The sequence below is a fragment of the Apostichopus japonicus genome, chromosome 23 (genome assembly GCF_037975245.1).
Source record: "Apostichopus japonicus isolate 1M-3 chromosome 23, ASM3797524v1, whole genome shotgun sequence".
Lineage (NCBI taxonomy): Eukaryota > Metazoa > Echinodermata > Holothuroidea > Aspidochirotida > Stichopodidae > Apostichopus > Apostichopus japonicus.
Window position 1 is genome coordinate 17231225 of NC_092583.1, and position 25039 is coordinate 17256263.

General features: G+C 41.3%; 2 protein-coding genes across 2 annotated transcripts in view; both read right to left on the reverse strand.

Moving 5' to 3' along the window:
• LOC139965012 (epidermal growth factor receptor-like) overlaps positions 1-25039 on the reverse strand; it is a 74709-nt gene that overhangs the window by 39581 nt on the left and 10089 nt on the right. The window lies entirely within an intron of this gene.
• LOC139965011 (epidermal growth factor receptor-like) overlaps positions 1-25039 on the reverse strand; it is a 30423-nt gene that overhangs the window by 2261 nt on the left and 3123 nt on the right. The window contains exons 2-20 of the mRNA XM_071967161.1: positions 22599-22991; positions 20665-20787; positions 19920-19982; positions 18582-18700; positions 17882-18023; positions 16942-17043; positions 12988-13105; positions 12156-12323; positions 10298-10494; positions 9104-9230; positions 8242-8329; positions 7689-7813; positions 4981-5062; positions 3863-3940; positions 3500-3643; positions 2544-2645; positions 1774-2039; positions 624-759; positions 37-84 (exon numbers count right to left, since the gene is read on the reverse strand). Coding sequence (XP_071823262.1) covers positions 37-84; positions 624-759; positions 1774-2039; positions 2544-2645; positions 3500-3643; positions 3863-3940; positions 4981-5062; positions 7689-7813; positions 8242-8329; positions 9104-9230; positions 10298-10494; positions 12156-12323; positions 12988-13105; positions 16942-17043; positions 17882-18023; positions 18582-18700; positions 19920-19982; positions 20665-20787; positions 22599-22991 — 2621 coding nt within the window. The remainder of the gene's footprint in view (positions 1-36; positions 85-623; positions 760-1773; positions 2040-2543; positions 2646-3499; positions 3644-3862; positions 3941-4980; positions 5063-7688; positions 7814-8241; positions 8330-9103; positions 9231-10297; positions 10495-12155; positions 12324-12987; positions 13106-16941; positions 17044-17881; positions 18024-18581; positions 18701-19919; positions 19983-20664; positions 20788-22598; positions 22992-25039) is intronic.

Consider the following 25039-nt stretch of genomic DNA (forward strand, 5'->3'; position numbering starts at 1 on the left):
AAAGAAAAGAAAACAGCGTTATTAACTGGGACTTACCCCATCATCACGATCACTTTCCTCTGCCTTCGTCATATCGTTCAAATACTGCATAAATGCCAAAGATATATTTAAAGTTAAAATTGCTAAATATGAAACGATTTACCAAACTATTGTGAGAATTTAATACTTTACATCGAATCATAGTTGAAACACATAAATGGATAAAATATTCCATCTTTATCAAAGGCTTGCTAGATTCATACCATGAAGACAGAATCGGTGAACCATCGAGATGTATAATATAGTGCAGATTAGACATATCATGGACCTCAAAGCCGCAGAGGTATCTCTATATGCGGCTCTGATCTAACAGTGGGAACAGCGCCATCTATTTCTTTGAAATAAACCATAGACGTCTGTACTACACTGTCCAAATTGTACGTTTCAATAAGCGTTACATCAATGGATAAAATCAACGAATCCAATATCAATTAAGTTTTGAGTTATGGTTGAAGCAAGACTATGTGTGAGTATCGAGGGGTGGGGAGGGGTGGGAGGGGTGGTGGCGAGGGAGTATGACTCCAAGTTTGTATACCTCTGTCTTCCGCTCCCTTCCACCCCAGATCTTCAGACGTGTCACTTACCACTGCATTGGGAGGTCTGTGGATTGGTCCTTTCAGTCTCAGTACTACGATTATTATGGCAACGATTAATAACACCACAAGGGCGATAATTATGATCAATATTAAGACTTTTAGAGGCGACCTTGCAGGAGACGCTCTGAAAATAGTTAAGAAATACAGAGAACGAAAGAGGTTAACAACATAAATATACTTATATCATTCTTATTAATAGTAAAAACGGAAAGCATAAACGATGGCGCTATACTTAAATTGCAAAATGAAAAAAACAACGTTTGTTGTGAAGTGTACAGCTGTAATCAGTACAACATCTTTAACGCAAGTCGTTATATGATATTTAAATATATTCGAAAATGCCATAAAATGAAGGACCACTCCAATTTAATCGTCATTGGTGCATGTTGCCTTATACCCTTCTACTAATATACTCAAAGTAACCATTTCCATCCAAACAGAACACATGCACGGCTTATACATGCACCAGGGGCTAATAAAATATATATGTATAATCGCGTGTGTTATAACACTGTTTAATAATGTTCACTGTGTTCAATCATCAAGTTGGTTGACCCACCAATGCAAATTACTCTCAACGACTGTTTTTTCAAGTTTAGGCGAAAGTGATTGATGTTTTCTTATTGGAGGAGGGAGTCCAAAACACTTATATAACATATAAGATTGTGTTATCACAGGAGAGTGTATTAAACCTTATTACACTATACACCCAGGAGCATTGACATGATTCTTTGTAGTATCTGTTTGAGTCTTGCTGAATTAACGGAGGGGTTGTGAAGGTTAAGAGGATGGAAGGGGGTGAGAAAGGTTGTGAGTATAGACTAGAGACAGTTGTTTTCTCTGCCCATCATCTTATTCATAGCCTTCATCCTAGCCTACTGTATAGTTTGCGCATATGTAGCATGTATAGGTTGTCATTGTTGTCCTGACATGTGCTAGCAAGATCAGAAAAGTACACGAGTAACCAGAAATTTTAGATGCATGTAACAGCTCCCCACAGATGACCCCCCCCCACAGCCCCTCCCTCGCATAATGACGTGTAAATATTATTTGAGAATTTTTTTCCTTTAGTTAACAGGAAGGCACCGAGTTGTCATGTTAGACACCCATTGACCTTTCAGTCTTTAAGAAATCTTACTCAAATCTTTTGCTCATCTCGCAAACCCCGTTGGTATCTTCGTGGCTGTCTGGACATTCCGCAACACAGGAGCCATCTAAATTTACGTGTTCACACACCAGACACCCTTTATTGGTTTCATTGTGGCACCCTCCATTGCACTCTGGATGACAAGACTTACAGATATTGTCTTCGCTTAGGAATGAGTTTTTAGGACATTCTGCCACACACGTGTATGTCTCTAATATATATGGAAACTCCACTGGACACTCGGTAACACACTTTCTCTGTGGAACGATAAATAAGGTGCATTTTCAAGATTGAATGAGAATCTTAAAATGTAATCGACGGAATAGGTACAGTAAGGCAACATGATATTCACTTCGCTCGTTGATCCTTCCTCTTCCAATTCGTCCATACCTTTACGACTACCCCCCCCCCTTCCCCACATTATGCTAACAGTTAACATTCTCCTTACTCATTGGGTACCTCCCCCATCCTCATATACCATCATATATGTTTGCACTGTACCTCCTTATTACCCCTTAACAATTCCCTTAAACCCAACACTATACCTTACCATTAACTGTTATACTACCGCGTCCATCTCCCATTCATATTTATCCTACCTCTGTCTGTCCTTCCATCAAATATCAACATCATTGCCCCCATTTTAAAACAAAGAGAGGTGGGGAGGGTTGGGGAGGGAGAGGGGAGGGATAGGGAAGGGGCCATCTATCCCGCAACTTCACAACATTCCCATAGAGTAGAGGTAAGGAGAATGCGATTACCTTATCGTCTTCCAGAAGTACTTCTAAGTTTTCACATTTTGTACAATCAGTATCCGTTCCGTTATTACAATGTAGACAGGTTGGGTCGCAATTTCTACAAATCTATACACACACAAGACAGAATAATAATAATAAATAATAGTCAAAGAATAAATAAATATGATAAATAAATGAGAAGGAGAAAGAAAAAGGAAAGAAAAGTTTTAGAACAATATATAGGTGTTATTGTGTAATACGAGCGATGTTACTATAGGAAAGACGTTTACTCGTGGCTTGTATTCTAGAATCATCTGTTTGTTATTAACGTCTATACATGACCCCTATTCTTCTCTATAGTTTAGGTAAGCTGGGTGGTTGCTTGTGTGTAAGGGGGACGGAAGGTGGGGAGGGGCGGTGTTCACAAGCTGCTACAAAACACGTGAACATCAACGAGAGATTAAAGTGGCCATGACACGAAAATGTCAACGTCCTGCCTTTTTAGGATCCATCTAAGCATGTTCTCTACAACAAATATCAACCATTTGCCAGTTAAAAACTTGAGTTTCCCCTTCGAAAATTGAGAATTAATTTACCCTCTTCGAGCTTGAAAAGTTCGTTCGCCCGAAAATTTTCCTAATCTTATGTCGTCATGTGACGTCATCTTAGGAACACGATTTGCTCTCGCCGATTTGCTCTCTGCGATCAGAAGGGCGCCATGATTAACTGATCTCATTTCCCGCCAACCAGCTTTCAGCAGAATAGTTAAGGTATCTTCAATCCTCTCACACATCAAGATAAATATGTTGGTCGTGATATTTATGTAGTATGGACTTGGCCAGACTGAAGCTGTATATATGGTTTTGTATTTTCAAATTTGAATTATTCGAATACGTGCGTAGTCCAATAAGATTGCATTATAACTTGTTCATGTTTTGTAACTATGCATATTCATGATTATATACGTCATACATCAGTACCTTATCAGCGTCTGGGTATTCTGCGCTCGAGCACTGCTCAACACAGTTCATACCACGCCTGTGTCTCTTGCATATTCTACATCCGGTAGAATCTCCTGCTCGCAAGCACCCTCCTTCACACTCCGGGTGACACTGTTGACACACCTGGGAAAGTAAACATACCATAGCCAACTTAAGCAAGTAGAGAACATGCAACCCGAGCAGGCCAGTCACTTAATATTTGAAATTCATATATGTTTAAATAAAGTAAGTGATATGGAAGTGCAACCTGGATTTATAGCAGTCTTGACTTGTCTTGACTTAAAATTAATGTTGTGTCTAAGGTCATCTTTCAAGATTATTCGAAATGCAATTTGAACTCACCGATGAGTTAGGATACATGTGCGAGTTCACTTGCAAGTGATCAACATCACAAGAATCTAGAGAATCTAAACAGCTCATCTGTTAAAGAGAATAAAGTATTCATATCGATGGATAAATTACAAAGAAAAAAGGGAGAGTCATTGGTGGTGAATTTATAACTTTGATATGTGAAAAGGTCACTGAATACAATCATCCTGATGAAATGTTCATTTGCCTTGACTGCATGCCATTGTCGAGATATGTTCCATGGAATTGTAGGCTTATATATACAATTTGTGCCGTGACGTGAACTTGATACAAACAAGCCTGATGTCATGGAAACACAACTAAAAAAGTGTTTTTCCAACATACTTCAAATTCTTTCTTGTACTTTAAACTTGGATGCTTGCAGTATGAATATACTCGAGGTTCATATTTCTGTTGTATAAAACTTGACAAATCCTGTAGTGAAAAATATTGAAATCACAACTATTCCAACGTGAAAACGAAAGTGACAAATAAAGATTTTTTTTATATTTTTTATTGCACATCTACGACATCACACTTGCTTGCGTCAGGTTTCCATTTTTGGTACAAACTTTAAAAACATCGACCAACAATACCTGGAGAAGGCATGTACCAGTTGTATGTAAGTCTCGGAGAGTTACTTTAATTTAACTCATGACATATATCAGATTGTGAAGTTAGGTAATTTCATCTTTCTCCCAAACCCTCCTCCCTCCCCCCCCCCTTCGCATCCCTCCTCTTAATTCAGCTAGGAATAAGAATCAACAAACGGCATGAAAAGTAAAAAGTGTGGTTACGAATAACTAAACCATGCTGTCGGTGAGAAACATGTTGGTCAAACTTACTAATCATGAAAGCAAAAGTTTAACAAGCATATGCCACGTCACATTTTTAATTAAATATATGACAGAGATGTTAATACCTGCGTCCATGATCTTAAAATTAGCAGACAATGTTAGCTGGTCTATTGTTAATGTTAGCCAGTATAATATCTCTGTTCTGTCTTTTGTTTGTTTTGCTAAATCATTATCTCCAACATTTTTTTAAATGATTTGATTACAATATGAACATAAATGTTAGAACACTTTTGGCGTTCCATACAAAATACTTACAAAGTTCTCTTCATGGTCGATTAAAACAATAGAACATTGGTTGCATCCCCCGTCGCCTATCATATGTTCGTTACCCGTGCACCTGTGAGGAGGATTATGAACAGTTTCAAAAATAGGAAACTAAGAAATATTGTATTAAGAAATATTCAAATTACATCGTTAATTGGACTGTCATGTCGTGAACAAAGAATAAATGGCACAAAACAGAGATGAATGAGAGGTTTATTAGCATCTGCGGACTGGTCTCTTGCTTTCCAATCTGAGGACCCAGAAGAAGCTTGCAACAACGTCACTACTTTCATCAGTGATGCAATGGGCATCTTCATACCAAGCAAGCTTGTGACCAAAAAGACCGGCGACAAGGTATGGTTTGACGACCAATGCAAACAAGCAGCTACCAGGAAGCGGCGCCTCTTTAAGAAGTCCAAAAGAAACAACACCAAGGAAAACAGGGACAAGTTCACAGCAGCTAGAAAAGAGTACAATCATGTCGAGAAAAAAGCAAAGGTACAACAACAAACTGAGGAGGAACTCTCAGATGGCAGCCTTAGCAGTAAGAAATGGTGGAACACAGTCAACACTCTGTCTGGAAAGTCTACCAGAGCTAACATACCTGTGCTGAAAGATGGTACCCAGGTCTACACCTCAGCAAAAGAGAAGGCTGAAAAATTCTGTCAGACCTTTGCTAGGGAATGCCAGCTTGATAGTGCAGAGGAACCTGCTCCAGAAGTTCAGCGTACAACATCATGCGCCAAAGATAGAATAGCTTTCAAGGTCAAAGATGTCAAAAAGCTCTTGAGGAATTAGCAACCCGACAAAGCTACTGGCCCTGATGAAATCCCTGCCAGAGTCCTGAAGGAGTGCAGTGCAGAACTTGCAAGACCACTCAGCGTGCTGTTTGAGCTTTGCTTCTCGCACGGTGTTTTTCCAAGTCAATGGAAAACTGTATCTGTCATCCCTATTCACAAGAGAGACTTTACGTCAGATCCATCTATGTACCGCCCCATCTCTCTTCTCTGCATCATCAGCAAGGTTATGGAGGCAGCTGTACAGAACCAACTTCAGAAGTACTTCTTGGATACTCATCTGATATCGGATAGGCAGTTTAGATTTAGGCCACACCACAGCACGGCTGACATTCTCACCATACTCTCTCAACAGTGGTCAAACAGCCTGGAGAGAGGTAACGAGGTGCGACTTATTGCCCTGGACATCAAAGGTGCATTTGACAAGGTGTGGCACAATGGTCTCTGCTCAAAACTTGAAGCGATAGGAGTCTCAGGCAATCTTCTCACTTGGATCAGGAGCTACCTCGCAGACAGATCCATCAAAGTTGTCTTATCCGGACAGTCATCAAGTATTTCCTCCATCAATGCGTCAGTGCCCCAAGGGTCAATACTGGACCTCTTCTGTTCTCTGTGTTCATCGACGATCTGGGCGACGAATGTGAAAACAACCTCTACCTCTATGCAGATGACTCTACTCTGTACTGTGAGATCTCATCAAGAGATGATCCCAAGGCGGTAACAGCAAGCTTAAACAGATACCTAGAGCAAATGAGGATCTGGGCAGCCAAATGGAATGTGACCTTTGAGCCATCGAAATGCAAGGCACTGACAATCTCAAGAAAGAGGAACCCTACTAAGCTGGATCTTATGTTTGGCAACACCAAACTGGCCGAAAAAGAGGAGCTGGAGATTCTGGGTGTCACAATTGACAGCAAGCTGACCTGGGCAAAACACATCTCGAAGGTATCATCCAGAGCTGGACAGAAACTGGGTGCCCTGAGGAAAGTTGCCAACAAATTGGACGTCAGGGGACGAGCAACAGTCTACAAGGCTCAGGTCCGTAGCGTGATGGAGTATGCCTCTCTTTCATGGATGAGTGCCTCGCCCACCACCTTAGGACTACTTGACTCGATCCAGAAGAAGGCCCTTCGCATCATAGGCACAAGTGAGGAGAAAGCACGAACTGAGTTGAACATCTCATCTCTTCACCAAAGACGTCAGGTGGCAGCAGCGACTGTTCTCTATAAGATGCACACCAACTCGTGCCCACCGGACCTAAAGGCAATGCTACCACAACCCTTTGTAGCTAGACGAGCTACACGCTCTAGCTTGTCGATGCCGGCCATGCTTTCACAGTACCAGTTTCGAGGACAGTCTCCACTGGCAGGACCTTCATTCGCTCTGCGGTACATGTATGGAACAGCCTACCAGATAGCGTAGTTGGTGACATTTCTGACAACGGTGCTAAGTTGGAACTTTAAGCCTACAAAACCGTGCAACAAAAACATGGAATCTTCTAACGAACGATTTAAAGAGTAAAAAGTCAGTCACATCCTTTAAGAAGTGGTTTTGTAAGGAATAAGAGCTAGTTACTGACTACCACCAAGTTATACCTGTATGTAATTACTATATATATATATTGAACGATTGATTTGTATTTATGTATGTGTATTTATACATATATATGTATATTTTTCTTTTCTTTTCTTTCTTCAGAGAGTCTTCCACATTGTTGAGCTTTTAAGCTTTATGGAAGACTTCTATCCACTTTGTACTTTTGTGGCAAAACAAACAAATAAATAAATATAGTAACTTAACGTAACGTAACGTAACTTAACATGGACGTTTTTATTGAAATAGGTAAAAATATTTTTCAAAAAGAAAGAACGTTGGATTTGGGACTGATGTAGGTGAACTCACCCCTGAGTACAAAAGTCAGGACACAATTCACATATCTTTCCAACGGGATACTGTCCCTCATTACACTCGTTAGTACAGTGAGAACCAATCTGGAAATTACGACAACTAATACAATCTGTGTTACTCTGCGATATAAAGAAAACAGAAGAAGACACAAACAGTAAAAATTATATATAATTGAGATAATGAATTAAACGGATATTAAACTGGGGAACTTATATAATTGAAAATATATATTCTAAACTAATCTTCGATCGACATGAGGTAAAATACAAGACCGCATCCCCCACCCTACCCCTTCCTCTTATGTTATCTCGATCTTCTCTCCCTCTTTTCCTCACGTTCCCCATTTTAGCCCTTTCCCTACCAGCCCCCCCCCCCTTCCCGCATTCAGAGCGTCGCGAGAATGCATCGGTGTTATACGATGAAGTATCAGAATTAAAAAGAATGCAAACACAGGCAAATATCACGAATTAGAAACCTCAAGTGGGATTCTTGAAAGTGATGTTACATGTTGATAAACATTAAGCAACATTATAAGCACATGACTCACCGGCCCAGTACATCCTCCCGTACATTGTTCGTCACATAGTCCGCAAGTTCCTACGCCTCCGTCATCGGTAGGTGGAATAATGAAATGACTGAGGTATGCAAAACAAATGTTCAATATGTTTTATAACTTACATCAGGAATGTTTTACTTCAGCCTCGTAGATTCAGAATGAAAAGGGCGTGACCGGTGAACCGGAAGTAGGTCAAGTGGGCTCAGTGCTTAAGTTTACATTATTTTACACTTGATTAAATGGGAAAGAGTACGATTTAAGGCGAGTTACGTAAGAGAGGGGTGAAAATAATTGAAAGCGGTACAAATACTTTGATGAAATTAAAACACTTTGGTCAAATTCCCATTTTTCTCCCGCAAAGGTTTATTCGTTTATTTAACCAATGTTTTAGTTTACTCTTGGCCAAGGTGCCGGGTCGTAAAGCGCTTGACAGATTTGAATATTGACGAGCTCTCCGAAAATGTACAAACCGTTAATCGATTCTCACAAAAGACATTCTTGAAATCGCCATCGATGAAACAAAGCTAAATACATATTTACTGCACTGATCTGAAATATTACAGAGGCGCATAAGAGACATAAAACTGAAAGCTCACACTCACGGTACAACATTACCTAGCGTTTATATCTAAGTAAAACTATGTCATAACATGTATACCCTATCAAAACTTGTAAAAAGAAGAAGGAGTATTAAAGACAAAGCTCAGAGTTAAATTGAAACACATGTGTCCACCCAGTGAATTCTGTAATTTCCTCCAGATTCGATAAATTCTTATCCGGAAGTGACATGATAGGATAGGGAAAAAATGTAATGTAGGGTAAAACTTTGCGGTATATAAAAATTATAAAGTACTTTTCGGGATCACATAGTGGTACACAGGTTCCATCTTCAAGCCCATAATTTCGACAGGTGAAACATTGGCCAGCAGATGGACCCCAACATCCAATATCTGTACACTCTTCATCGCACAATGAAGTTCCTGTAAATTAGGAAGAATGAGGAAACATATGATAATCGCGTCAACACTGCCATGTATGTTCGGTGGGGTTCACCCCGGTAGTTGGTGACCAAACTTACCCTTTCTTATTCTGCTAGTAAATGATACTGATAGAAGGGCCAAATACCAAAATATTGTGTCATGACACATTGAATCACTTGGAAGCAGGAGCTCAACCACCATTTTGTCTTGGGGTGGGGTGGGGTTGGGTGGATAATATGTTGTGTTGTCCAAGGGAGAGGTCGAAGGGCGATAGATACTTCCTCCTTTTTGTGAAATCTTGGAGGGTGATTATATGCAAAATGATGCTTTATGAAACTTTTGAAAGAACGTTGGAGCGTGTTCGACTTTTTAGGTTGTACCGAACATATGTTAAACATCTATAAACTGTACAATTTATAATAATCTGTCTCTCATTGGGTGTAGGAGGCTGATTTTATTATGGGATGACTAAGGCCCCCCCCCAACCCCTCATGCGGTTTATTTAATTTCGCCCCTGTGAAGGAGTCATTTGCATAGCAAACCAAATTAGATATTTTACATTGGCTTACATCGCATCACACCCGGTATAAAATGTATCCAATCACAAAGCATAAAATCTCTATAAACAACATTCACACCAGAGATCAAAACTGATGGTATCACATCACCATCATCTGCATCATAATACATCATAATACATCACACCACCATCATAGACACCAAAATGCATCACACCACTATCGGCATCACAAGGTGTCACATCACTGTCATCGGCATCACAATGCATCACATCACTATCATCGGCATCACAATACGTCACATCACTATCATCGGCATCACAATACGTCATTTCACTATCATCGGCATCACAATACGTCATATCACTATCATCGGCATCACGATACGTCACATCACTCATCGTCATCACAGTGCATCACATCACTATCATAGACATCACAATACGTCACATCACTATCATCGGCATCACAATACGTCACATCACTATCATCGGCATCACAATACAAGTATGGAACCACAATTAGGTGACAATATGGTCCGTTTCTTACCACACTGGGTCTGCGGAGAACGTTCCACCACTTCTTGCTGCGTAGGGTCATACAGTAGTTCCACGAACATTTCTCTTGTATGATAACATGTATCAACGTAAAATATATCTCCATTAACAGATTTTAACGAGCTGAAGTCTGCTATCTCAAGAAGTGGTATGTTAAGGATAAACGCGTACAATTTCCCCTCATGCACGCTGTTGGAAGAAGAAGAAGAAAAAGACATAAATGACAATGATATATCATTTCTTGTATAATGTAACAAACTTAGAAGGCGGGTTGCACTTATGTCAAAAGAAAAGTATGCCGTGCACAATAATTCTTTACATCTTTCTATAAATGCGAGTTCGCAAAGTAAAGTTTTTGAATAGACTCAACGAAAACTCGCTTACATGAAACGCCAAAAGTGACATTATTTCAGTAACTCGCCATGCATTCACGTGCCCAATCTGGAGCATCAAACGACACGTCACTGATATTTAATCTGTGACAAACAATGCCGTGGAAAGAATTTTTCATTATGTGTAAATGACTATTTACTGAAATAATGTACCTGTTGGCGTCCCATATTTATATAATATGAAAGTCACTCTCAACCTGAAATCAAAACGTAAATTCATTAGCATTACACCGAGAATGAGTTCGTTTGGGAACTCATTTAGAGCGTTATTGTACCACCCAATGTGCAACTCAAAAAACACTCATTCGCTTACATGTAAGGTAAACACTTAACGTGATAAAACTGGACTTGTCACCATTTGCAATTCTGAACATTGCATTTTTTCCGTTTTGAAAGCTGAAAAAAAATGGCCTGCCGTTTCAATGGAAATCCAATGCAATAAGTGACTAGCCTTACAATTCGTCATACCCTATCAATTCATTCTTCGAGCCCTTATGTTAACATTTCTATACAAACGTCGATACGTGCTATCCTTGTCTTTCACTGAAACGGAACAGTGAACTGCACATGCGCACTTGGAACTAATATAAAATCATTTATTATATATAATATATCTCTTTCTGTTAAGTCACAGGATTTTTTTATTATTGATTGTGATGATGTTGAGAATTGTTTCAAAGGATTACATCTTCTCCAATTAATACTATTATTTTTGTTTGATCATAGTTTATGTTTCAGCCCTAGAACACGGAAGGGGAGTATTTCATACTGATTAAGAAGATAAGGACGGGATATCCGGGTACTTTTGAACTGTCATATGTACTGGCAAAGGAAATCCTCCCGTCAATTATGTCGATACGCACCAGTCCGCAGACTAGAATTCACTCCAAGATATATACGCCCCATGTTATTCTTCCTTGATGCTCGACTGAGATCGTCTGAAATGTCAACATGTTGGTTTTACAGCTTTTTACTATTTCATTTTTTTTTGGGCAACCATCTGCAGCATTTTTAAATCACAACAGAGTAGTTAAAGTGGTTAGTTCGTATTATGACATAAATGAAACGTAAACTTGGTCATATGATCGACTGGTACTCTTTATAGTCAGGATCCAGCTAAATGAATTAGCACTGTCGTGGATTGCATCCCTTGTTGGAGATGTGAGGGGGGCAGTAAACAACCCTACTCCTAACCCCTTTTGTCCTGAAAGCTGCCCTCTGTCCAACCCTGTTCTTACACCTAGTGGTTGTTAGTATAGAGATGACTTCTTCCTTCGCCAGTCCACATGTACCGTTAGTCTGTGTTAAGAGGAATGGATAGACACGGAAGGAGGTTGGGGGGGGGGGGAGTGACCAAAGGGAGGATTAGTAGGCCAGGTGAGTATGGAGCGATTTAAATTCAGCGAATTTTGATCAAAATATTAACAAAAACTTGATTTTAAGTAACTGTAAACTTACGAAGTTTCTTCCCCTCCTATTTTTTCCAAATTTTCAAATATTGTCAGATCAATCAAGTTATGTTTTGGCGTGTCCCATGTCAGTACCAAGTATCCCGTAATCTCAGTAACAGATCGAAATACTTCCAGATGAGCTGCAGTTATGCCAACAACTCCCGCCAACAATTCGCTGAAAAGAAACCCAAAAATAACGACCAATGTTTCAGCTTACTGATGTCAATATGTAATATTAAACTAAAGTATCGACTACTTCATTATGAGTGTCGATTTACTGAACTGGATACCCTCTGCTATATAGGACTTCCCCAATTACAAAGTCTATAGCAACTATATAATTGTATTTAATACAATCCAATCTGACCTTACCCACTTCCGGGTCATCGCTCACCTCCTTTCGAATCTACTATCAGAAGTCAAACAGCAATTACTTAACGGTAGACCATGATATATAGTGCATTTTAGTAAATGAGAAGAGGACCAGTTAATAGAGACGATATCAAAATAGCCTAGGGTAGATCACGAATAACGATATTAGCCAACCATCATTCTCTTTCTTAATACATACAATTTGCTTTAGCCAACCGTGTAAGGCTCGAAGTCACGACCATTAAAGATGATGGGTATTGTTGCTGCTAATGATACCGACTTTATCCACTCGACTGTAGCACTGGCGAAATGATAGCTTGAAGATATTAGTGTCGTAAAATACTGTGAATCAATTCTCGCTGCTTCTAAGTTATGCCCATGCCACTTATATAACTATTTATATGTATAACTAGATTTTAGGAAAAACTTCAAGATGGTAGGTTATAACTTATCGCTTGCGTTCTTACTCTTTAAATGATTCTTCATTGATGAGAACATTACCCACAATGCGAGTGCAATTAAGGAACCTATCTCCATCAATAAGATCCACTGTTAAAAACTCATTTAACGAGAGGCCAGCACAGTCTGCAAATAGAAAAGAAGATATTAGCACAGATTACGCAATAACCCTATATGATATATTCAGAGGTTACAAAGACTGGTAAGTATGGATATTAAATAACTGCAATTGACCGGGGTGGTTGGTGAGATGTTTCTTTTTGGACAGAGGGATCGATGTGGAGGGTATGGGGCAACTGTTAAGAATCGACCCTCAAAGGTGACTGCTTCAGAATCCGAATTGTGCTTTTAATCAAAAAGAAATAGTGATAGGAAAATGAGAAAGGGGAGGATTTAATCTTTGAACGTAGTTGTACTATACAAATGTGTTCCTGCTAGTAGAGTGGAGGGAACGTTGGTTCCAGCTAGTAGAGGAAAGAGGACGTTGGTTCCTGCTATGAGAGGGGAGGGGACGTTGGTTCCTGCTAGTAGAGGGGAGGGGACGTTGGTTCCTGTTATGGAGGGGAGGGGACGCTGGTTCCTGCTAGTAGAGGAAAGAGGACGTTGGTTCCTGCTATGAGAGGGAAGGGGACGTTGGTTCCCTCTAGTAGAGAGGAGGGGACGTTGGTTCCTGCTAGTAGAGAGGAGGGGACGTTGGTTCCTGCTAGTAGAGTAAAGAGGATGTTGGTTCCTGCTAGTAAAGGAGAGGGGACGTCGGTTCCTGCTAGTAGAGGGGAGGGGGCGTTGGTTCCTGCTAGTAGAGGGTGGGGACGTTGGTTGCTTCTATGAGACGGAAGGGAACGTTGGTTCCTGTTAGTAGAGGGGAGGGGACGTTTGTTTCCTGCTAGTAGAGAGGAGGGGACGTTGGTTCCTGATAGAAGAGTGGAGGGGACGTTGGTTGCTTCTATAAGACGGGAGGGGACGTTTGTTCATGCTAGTAGAGGGGAGGGGAGTTGGTTCATGCTAGTAGAGAGGAGGGGACGTTGGTTCCTGCTAGTAGAGGAAAGAGGACGTTGGTTCCTGCTAGTAAAGTAGAGGGGACGTTGGTTCCTGCTAGTAGAGGGGAGGGGGCGTTGGTTCCTGCTAGTAGAGGGTAGGGGACGTTGGTTGCTTCTATGAGACGGAAGGGAACGTTGGTTCCTGTTAGTAGAGGGGAGGGGCGTTGGTTCCTATTATGGAGGGGAGGGGACGCTGGTTCCTGCTAGTAGAGGAAAGAGGACGTTGGTTCCTGCTATGAGAGGGAAGGGGACGTTTGTTCATGCTAGTAGAGGGGAGGGGACGTTGGTTCATGCTAGTAGAGAGGAGGGGACGTTGGTTCCTGCTAGTAGAGGAAAGAGGACGTTGGTTCCCGCTAGTAAAGGAGAGGGGACGTTGGTTCCTGCTAGTAGAGGGGAGGGGGCGTTGGTTCCTGCTAGTAGAGGGTAGGGGACGTTGGTTGCTTCTATGAGACGGAAGGGAACGTTGGTTCCTGTTAGTAGAGGGGAGGGGACGTTTGTTTCCTGCTAGTAGTGAGGAGGGGACGTTGGTTCCTGATAGAACAAGGGAGGGGACGTTGCTTGCTTCTATGAGACGGGGGGTGACGTTTGTTCATGCTAGTAGAGGGGAGGGGACGTTGGTTCCTGCTAGTAGAGGAAAGAGGACGTTGGTTCCTGCTAGTAAAGGAGAGGGGACGTTGGTTCCTGCTAGTAGAGGGGAGGGGGCGTTGGTTCCTGCTAGTAGAGGGGAGGGGATGTTGGTTCCTGTTATGGAGGGGAGGGGACGTTGGTTCCTGCTATTAGAGGAAAGAGGACGTTGGTTCCTGCTATGAGAGGGAAGGGGACGTTGGTTCCCTCTAGTAGAGAGGAGGGGACGTTGGTTCCTGCTAGTAGAGAGGAGGGGACGTTGGTTCCTGCTAGTAGAGGAAAGAGGACGTTGGTTCCTGCTAGTAAAGGAGAGGGGACGTCGGTTCCTGCTAGTAGAGGGGAGGGGGCGTTGGTTCCTGCTAGTAGAGGGGAGGGGACGTTGGTTGCTTCTATGAGACGGAAGGGAACGTTGGTTCCTGTTAGTAGAGGGGAGGGGACGTTTGTTTCCTGCTAGTAGTGAGGGGAGGGGACGTTGGTTCCTGATAGAAGAGGGGAGGGGACGTTGGTTGCTTCTATGAGACGGGAGGGGACGTTTGTTCATGCTAGTAGAGGGGAGGGGACGTTGGTTCCCTCTAGTAGAGAGGAGGGGACGTTGGTTCCTGCTAGTAGAGGAAAGAGGACGTTGGTTCCTGCTAGTAAAGGAGAGGGGACGTTGGTTCCTGCTAGTAGAGGGGAGGGGGCGTTGGTTCCTGCTAGTAGAGGGTAGGGGACGTTGGTTGCTTCTATGAGACGGAAGGAAACGTTGGTTCCTGCTAGTAGAGGGGAGGCGGCGTTGGTTCCTATTATGGAGGGGAGGGGACGCTGGTTCCTGCTAGTAGAGGAAAGAGGACGTTGGTTCCTGCTATGAGAGGGAAGGGGACGTTGGTTCCCGCTAGTAGAGAGGAGGGGACGTTGGTTCCTGCTAGTAGAGAGGAGGGGACGTTGGTTCCTGCTAGTAGAGGAAAGAGGACGTTGGTTCCTGCTAGTAAAGGAGAGGGGACGTCGGTTCCTGCTAGTAGAGGGGAGGGGGCGTTGGTTCCTGCTAGTAGAGGGTAGGGGACGTTGGTTGCTTCTATGAGACGGAAGGGAACGTTGGTTCCTGTTAGTAGAAGGGAGGGGACGTTGGTTCCTGTTAGTAGAGGGGTGGGACGCTTGTTTCCTGCTAGTAGAGAGGAGGGGACGTTGGTTCCTGATAGAAGAGGGGAGGGGACGTTGGTTGCTTCTATGAGACGGGAGGGGACGTTGGTTCCTGCTAGTAGAGGGGAGGGGACGTTGGTTCATGCTAGTAGAGAGGAGGGGACGTTGGTTCCTGCTAGTAGAGGAAAGAGGATGTTGGTTCCTGCTAGTAAAGGAGAGGGGACGTTGGTTCCTGCTAGTAGAGGGGAGGGGGCGTTGGTTCCTGCTAGTAGAGGGGAGGGGACGTTGGTTGCTTCTATGAGACGGAAGGGAACGTTGGTTCCTGTTAGTAGAGGGGAGGGGACGTTGGTTCCTGTTAGTAGAGGGGTGGGGACGTTTGTTTCCTGCTAGTAGAGGGTAGGGGACGTTGGTTGCTTCTTTGAGACGGGAGGGGACGTTGGTTTCTGCTAGTAAAGGGAAGGGACGTTAGTTCCTGCTCGCAGAGAGGAGGGGACGTTGGTTCCTGATAGAAGAGGGGAGGGGACGTTGGTTGCTTCTATGAGACGGGGGACGTTGGTTCCTGTTAGTGGAGGGGAGGGGACGTTGGTTCCTGTTGGTAAAGCGGAGGGACGTTGGTTGCTTCTATGAGACGGGAGGGGACGTTGGTTCCTGTTAGTAGAGGGGAGGGGACGTTGGTTCCTGCTAGTAAAGGGAAGGGGACGTTGGCTCCTGCTAGAAGAGGGGAGGGTACGTTGGTTGCTTCTATGAGACGGGGACGTTGGTTCCTGTTAGTGGAGGGGAGGGGACGTTGGTTCCTGTTGGTAAAGCGGAGGGACGTTGGTTCCTGCTAGTTGAGGGGAAGGGAAGGTTGGTTCCTGCTAGTAGAGGGGATGGGAAGTTGGTTGCTTCTATGAGACGGGGGGACGTTGGTTCCTGTTAGTGGAAGGGAGGGGACGTTAGTTCCTGCTATGAGAGGGGAGAGGACGTTGGTTCCTGTTGGGTAGAGGGGAGGGACGTTGGTTCCTGCTAGTAGAGGGGAGGGGAGTCGGTGCCTGCTAGTAGAGGGGAGGGACGTTGGTTCCTGCTAGTAGAGGGGAGGGGGACGTTGGTGAAGTGAGGAGGATGGGCTGGAGAGATTAAGCGATCGGGGAAGGTATGGCGATGTTAAGTTTCAGTTAAAGAAAAATAACATTGAATAAATGGTACCTTTTGGACAAATGCCGTCACATTCAATGCACTCGCCATCAATATTTTGGTAATTATAGCTGCACTCCTCCACGCAGAATTGATCCTGACCGACTAGTGAATCTGTAATGATACGATATGGTTCATTTAACATATTATGGAGGTTCTTGTGGTGAGTTTCAACATACTCCAACAGCCTTCGCCTTTTGTCTATCAGGGGCATTACAAGGGCATTACTAGGGCATTGTAAGTGCCTCGAATTTGACAATAGTTTTGAGTTTGCAGTAACTCCTTTTACGATATACTTATTCCAATCTAATATTAGTGTAAATTATGTACTATTTTGTGGGTATGTACAACCTACAATTTCGAAGCACTTATTTTTAACATCGAAATATAAACAATATTCAACTGAGTGTGACTCCAGAAATTGGACGTGTAACTTTAAACCACGATAACTCTACAAGGAACAAGAGTATTCTCCATCTTTTTGGAAGGAGAGAGAGGGGTGAGGTATGAAGGGGACAATATACAGGTCGGATTCCACTGTCATACAGCAACGATAAGGTACTTCAAATTAAGACGGTTGGCAACGGATGTTGCAATTGCTGATAACGTCCAACATACTGATGATATGAACAACGAAACACTGTTAATTAAATGTAAAACGGCTCCCCTTAGGGACCCATATGAATCAATTCATTCCTTCATAGTCTAACGTGGTCTCCTCACGACACTGCGTATCAGTAAGACATTTATGTGCAATAATTGAAGTATAATATAACTTTTATGACAAAAACTGTTCTTACGTTGTCCACTGTCTTTCAGAGTTTCAAAGTTGTTGTTTCAATTTTTGAAGACCATCACAGTCGATTCTTTAAACAACATGGCTGCCGAAAATGTCACAAATTGGATCGTAAATTTAGAAAGGTAGCCTACTCATACACATGAATATATTTACCAGGACAGGATTCCAAACATTGGCCTTTATGTTCGTATCGAAATTCTGGATTTATCTCGGTTAGAAAGGTCGCTGGATTATAAATCATTTTCGGAGGACAAGCTGATACGCACTCATCACCATTGGTAAGAAATCGACAGGACTAAAGAGGTAAATGAATGATGAATTATACAACATTAACTTAAATTTATTACATGTGAAAAAATGGATTCATGTGGCTTTAAAGTGATCACCTACCACCATACATATTGACCTAGGACCATTCATACTACGACCATACATATTGACCACCAACGGCCACACATAGTTTTATCATTAATCGGTAGGTAAGTTGTCCAGTCTATTGAAGGCCAGGGCCTGCTATGGAGCTTGAACTGCTACTGACGGCGGCAATATGGGGTCTTGTAACAAGCTGCGCGTTAGGCCTGGACGAAAGTAGAGCATTACGCGATCAAAAACAACTCGGCGCCTTCGGCATTTCAACGTGGCGGCGTTTTCGACGCCTCGGACCCATCGACACACTGGTTCCGAGGCAGTAGTCGGTAGGCCAAACCACCCCTGAAGACTGCAAAAGTTGTTATCAGTTTTGAAGACAAGTTAAGAAAGCCCCAAAAATGAATAAATAGCAAACAATATATATAAAGTAAAGTAATAAAAGTAAAGTAAAAGTTAGAACGATGTGTGAGTATGATAAAATTACCTTGCAATCTATGTTGGAATCTCCCGTACATCCTCCAGCGCACTGTTCATGACAGCAATCTTCTGGCCCAGGTCCTCGACAACGGTAAGGACATGAACTATCACAGTTAGTTAAAGTTTCTGCATGGCCATAAAGAAATGATATATTCCAAGTAATATAGCTCTTACACAAAAGGAAGTATGCTTTAGAATAGTTTCGGAAGGGTTTGAGAGTAGGAAGGGAGTGAGGGGAAGGGGAAGTGACGGGGGTTAGAAGAAGACAGGAAATAGAGGGGAGAAGGGGAGGAAATGGAGGCAAAGGGAGGGCAGGGTGAGAAAAGAGGCAAGGAAAGGAGAGGAAGAGGGCCAAGGGGAAGATGTGTATGGGCAGGAGAGGATGTTAGAGGACGGGAAAGGAAATGTGAAAAAAAGCAGGGGCGTGAAGGAATTGGGGAGGGTGAAGGAATGGGGGAAGGATGGAAGAAAAATAGGCAAAGTTAGTGAGGTGAGAGGAAGAAGAAAATGGAGGGGATTGTGTTGGGAGGATTTTTGATTAAGGAACTTCGAGGTGCATGAAGGGGATGGTGTTGGGAAGATATTAGATTAAGAAACTTCGAGGTGCATGGAGGGGATTGTGTTGGAAAGAAATTTGATTACAGAACTTCAAGGTGCACGGAGGGGATGGTGTTGGGAAGATATTTGATTAGGGAACTTCAAAGTGCACGGAGGGGGTGGCGTTGGGAAGTAACTTGATTAAGGAACTTCGAGGGAAACGTGGAATTGCAGCACCCTACCCTACCGTACTCATGAGAATAAATGTTTTCGTTTTTTATATAGTAAGTGGATTTTACTTCCTCTTCCTAAACATTTCAAAGCAAACACGCTAAAATACTTTCAGTGACTGAATGACTAGGTTCATTGACAACGAAACAACAAATAGCGTAAACCTGCCATCTGATAATTGGAAATATATAAATAGTCGAAAATTCCATTCGAGTATAGGCTAGCAAAAATAATTCTGGTCCTGAGAATTTGACTGAATTGTAAAGTTAATGTAGAGATGGAATTCCTTAAATTATAATTTAATATATCATTAAGACATGTCATTACATATATATAATTAAGAGACGTAAACACCCTTAGCTGTAATTTGAAAGACTGAAGTACATACTATAACCAATATTCAGAGTGAGTGGAATGGGAGAGGAGGGTAGGAGGAGAAGGGGCAGAGGAGGGGAAGGAGTAGGGGCAAGAAGGGGAGAGGAGGGAGGGGAGAAGGAGTTGAGGGGAGGGGAGGGTAACGTTTACTGGTTCAAAGACACTTATACCACTAAGTCAAGTACATAAACATGCTACGTACGTTTTTGGCAGTGGTCGGGGCCTTCATCCCAGCAGCCTGCCTCACAGCTTTCGTCACAACTTTCTGTTAGAGAATCGAGATAACAGGGTTTATTAGGGTATAAATATTCCCATTACATGTAGCTGTGTATATAAGTATGGTTTTAGGCAGCTCAAAGATATAGTTGAAGGCTAGTAATGTTTTCGTATAGCTATTCCGGTTTTCAAATTATTCAACTTTAACATGTTGATAATCTCTTGAATGTTCCTATAAATGCTTAATTCAATTCTTATCTCTCAAACATAACATGTTCTTTAACAATTATTTATCTTTGACAAATTTGTAATACATTGTAAACATGTCATTCGAGTCCATAAAATTCTCCCATTTGAGTTTTGTGTGCATATGAACTGAGCTATTAGACTAATAGTTCAGTCGCTTTAATTGATGAGCCTCAACGTGTGTAGGTTTGTATTTTTTGTTGATTTATCAAAAACATGAAAACCATCTTGAGTTGTGGTCGTCATCGTCGTCATCGTCGTCGTCGTCATCGTCGTCGTCGTCATCATCATCATCATTATCATCATAATCATCATCGTCGTCATTGTCATCATCGTCGTCGTTATCACCATCATCGTCATCGTAAATCGTCGTCGTCATTGTCGTCGTCATTATCGTCGTAGTCATTATCGTCGTAGTCATTATCGTCGTAGTCTTTATCGTCGTCGTCATCGTCATAGTTACCATGGACTCTATATATACTTACTAGCACATTGTTCTCCATTGCTATCTCCAGTCAATTGCAGGTCACGTTGCAGGTCTTCCCAGTTAATCGTTTCAATGTAACATAGGTTGACGGGATCTATTCTCACTCCCCCTTGAGATATTTCTGGTAGAAAAGAATGAAAAGGATAAACCAATTGTAAAATACTTGAATTTAACAATTAGAGCAATCGAGGGGTAGAAGGGGTGGGGTGAGGTGGGGTGGCATGGGCTCTTAACAGGATTAATGAATTTAAGGGTGTCTGTCTGTCTGCTTCTAGTTACAACGATGATGTAGTAACGTAATCCCTTTTAAAGGGTTTCAAGTGTAGAGGGGCAAATTTCCAAAATTCTCCGGATTGACTTAAGTAGGGGCATGGACGGGATGTCGGGTGATTATTATTATTTTTCTTATAGAATGTGGGGTGTATCTGTGAGGCTGTTGAAATGTGACGGCGATTTAAAATATGATGTCATGAAATGTTGCATTCCGAGGTATATCTAGACATATATACAGTTCTATAATTATGTTTAAACGCAATGCTGTGATAATAAATACTTTGAATCTTTTAAATAAAAAAAGACCGACGACTGAGGTAGGATGGGTTGGCTATGGCTCCGGCCTTCCCAAGATGAAAATAAAGTAAAGTAGTTAAAGAGTGGCATCACTTCAAATTGGCTCTAAAACATGCAAGTGCCTCCGTTCTCTTTTTATACACTAATATACGTTCTGAGGAGGAGTACTGGTAAGAGTGACCTTTGTCGACTGTGCTAAAATAACGAAAAGGATTATTTGCATCGCGAAACGAATCTCTCTCTGCCTTAAAAAAACTTGTAAGGTTTGCTTGCTGAGGCTTCCGAAAAAGTTCATTCAACTACATTACGAAAAAGCAAAAGACTAGGTTTATTCTGTTAATGAACCACACGGTTCAATATCTGAATTCATTTTTTTATGGATCTTTTCAAGATCTAAAAACTTATTCTACTTCTTCTTCTACTTCTCTGTTAATACAACTAATCGGTTAATATTCTATTTTACTCTAAAGAGATATGTTCCATTGCTCTGGTATTATTGTGTATACCATTTTATATTGTGTGTATTATGTTATATGAATTTATCTATTAAATTCTTCAATTAAATGCTTCAATTAAAATGAATTAACTGTGGTACTGTACTAACAGGAGTGGGCATATACTGTAGGATGAATCATACGTGTTTGATTAGGTATAACATACCACGTAATAGGTTAGTTAACATCCGCATTCAATGTTTAACCATTGTCGAGAAAAAGGGCTAAATTGACCTATACTGAAGTGACATTTTTTCATGTTTTCTGTTGTCTTCATTATTTCGGTTGCTCGGATGTTTAAAGGTAGTCAGTATCGGCCCCAAATTATATCACGCTATATTTGCTAGAAGTTTATATAAGTACTTCCAAATTGTTCTCAGACATTTTTAAGGAACATACAAGATGACTGAATGTCCCAGTGAGGAAAATTTCCTGGAAGGTTGTAATTAAAGCAGTTCAAGAATTTTGACCAAAGGTGATCATATTTGAATATCTGGAATATTTGGGGCCAATACTTTTAATAGGATAAAATAAGCTATAAACGGTTGTTCTTCAAATCAGGAGGATTGAATGTGGTATAATGCGTTTTAGAGATAAATGCATAAGTGAAACAGAAAGCCTTTTACATTGAGAATTGGTTTATGGCTTGGGGATTACTATGCTTTACTTTCACTCTTCTAGCTCAAAATCTAAACGGGCATGGTGGTTATCGTTTTAAATGCCGAAATTGTCCATGCAAACCATAAACTACAATACTGCTGGTAGGACATGTCAGCTAAACACTTCTATCCATGCTGCCAGCGTTCTTTGTGTAAGTCAATTGAGCACTTAATTGTGGTACCGCGACAACAATATTCTTAAGACTTACCTTGTAGAGAAGATAGCTGATAGACATCATCACGTCTTGTGCTTGCTGTCTGTATCACAAGCGCATCTCCATTCAGGGTTTCCTCGCCTCTTATAATCCTTAAGTTGTGGAGCGGTACAACACTGCGATGTACATCACGGATCAGAAGGTAGCCGGATATCTCACGGATTTGCTCCAGGAACGATAGATCGGTGTACTCATCTTCGTCCTCTGGCTGCATGTAAAATGGTTCGTAAGAGGAGGAGAAGACAGAAGATACCTCGTCTGGAATAGGTAGGATATTAATAAGCTCAAGATTCCCCTCAACGTGTGTACATCTCTGGTATCGACGCTGCAGCTCTATCTCATTTAATGGCGGATATCTATCCGTTCTAATGTTGGTTCCTTTGCAAGCTGTGTATGTGTAGCGAGTAAAAGTAGAAAAAAGATATGTTAAAATGATATTATCTGAACCCCATACATGATGATGTGATGATTGTAGTCAGTTGGATGTTGCAGCATATTTGTGCTCTGTCGGTAACCATAGCAACGGATATCATGGAAAGACATCGTGTGTGTAAAATTTACGGGCATTAGGAGGTCCACAATACATAGCGATGTATATGGATAGGTCACGGGTCCATTTGGGATCAACTGGCGTAAAGTGTCCGATTGTGTTCGAGTATGTTTGTGTATATGTACGTGTGTGTAAATCCTAAACCATAAGGCCGAAGGACTTCAGTCTTGGTGGGAATGTACCTGGGCGTAGGACCGTGTAGTGCCACTGACTGAAAGTTCAGAGGTCAAATAATAACTCTCAAACAGCACAGTGACAATGGATCGCAAACTTAAACGAAAAACAGGCGTATATGTAATGTAAAGCGCCAATGATGACGTGATTAAAGAAGGTCAAACGTACCTCAGCTTGATTGTGTGATAATATGTTTCCCGAACTCTGTGAACTGCTAAACCGTCGGTATACGGCCGATGAATTTTAAACTTAACCCACTTCCTAAATCCACGGTGACTCTTAGACCAAGCAAGTCGAAAACGTTCGAAATAGAATTTTCTCTTCATTATCTTATATAAACCTTGACTAGTTGATATCTTTTAGAATTATACTCTTTAAGAACTCGTTTATTTACAGAGCAGCCATTTTTGTACAAAACGGCTCCATAGATCCTTTATTGTAGCTTTTTGATAATGTTTTAGAATTTTTACTCTTTAAGAAATCATTTTCTTTATAGAACAGCCCCTTTTCGTAAACTGGTAAAGACAGCTTCTTAGATCCTTTGTTGTAGCTTTTTGATAATTTTGATAACTTTTGTAACGCTTTTTATGTTTTCACTATTAACTTAGTCTCATAAACTTTTATATGTCTTAACCTGTCTTTTGATGTTTTGTATATTGTTATTTTTTTATCATATTTATAAATTTCTCTGTAAATTTATACTGGAATAAAGAAATGAATGAATGAACTAGTCCATCTAAGAAGATGTATAATGTTGTAAAAGTGACCAATATCAATTAAAAAAATGCTTCTTGAACGAGGAATCATGTATAGTTATTGCATTCTCTTATACGCGCTGGGAATACTGTTACGTCATTAAATTGTACATAGTGAGAATTATACCTTTGACAGACTTGGAGCCCTTGGATCACTATTTTATCATTGTTTATATACAATCAGACACTACGTATACTTAAATGCACGATTGGCATGCCAGAGGGTATGTCTTAAGGAATGTGACTGTCATTTGCATATAATCGAAGCCACACTGGAAAAGCTCTAACGCCTATCTTGCACTATGTGTTGTTTACATATGAAGCCTCTGCTCACGACACAACCAATGACGGTTTGTATTGATACATGTGTATCGCGTAACAGTGAACCTCCATCTTGTAGTGATTATAATAGTAAAGCATTCGTTATGTGCGGAGCACAGACATTGCAAGACAGAAGCTACTTCCGGCTTGTCGCTACCCTTGCAGCAAACTGAACAAAAACAGCTCTCCCAAGAGCGTCAACCTACATTACTATGTTACGTACAGTCTCAACGTTAGCCAATGAAGTACCCAATAAATTTGCTATATTGTTATAAAATTCTGAAAATTTAGAAAACTAAATTAAGTACACAGAAATATGAGCCACTTCTAAGGAAATTGGTACACGGGATGGAAAAGTGAAAAAGAATCTTGAACATATATAAACAAAACTTGGTTCCATGAAACAGTTTGTTACCGCTCGATCTGAACTGTAAGGACTTTAACACATATCAGTGCCTATATACGGCAACATATTGCACAGTTAACGACGTTTTCAATGTTCCATTTAACTGCACAAATGCACAACACTTACAGAGTGAAACCAAAGTTCCATCGATCAGTCTTAGATTACCGTTGGAATTAAGGCTTGAACGCGTCTATACCTCTACCACACAGTGACATACCAAAGAACAGCT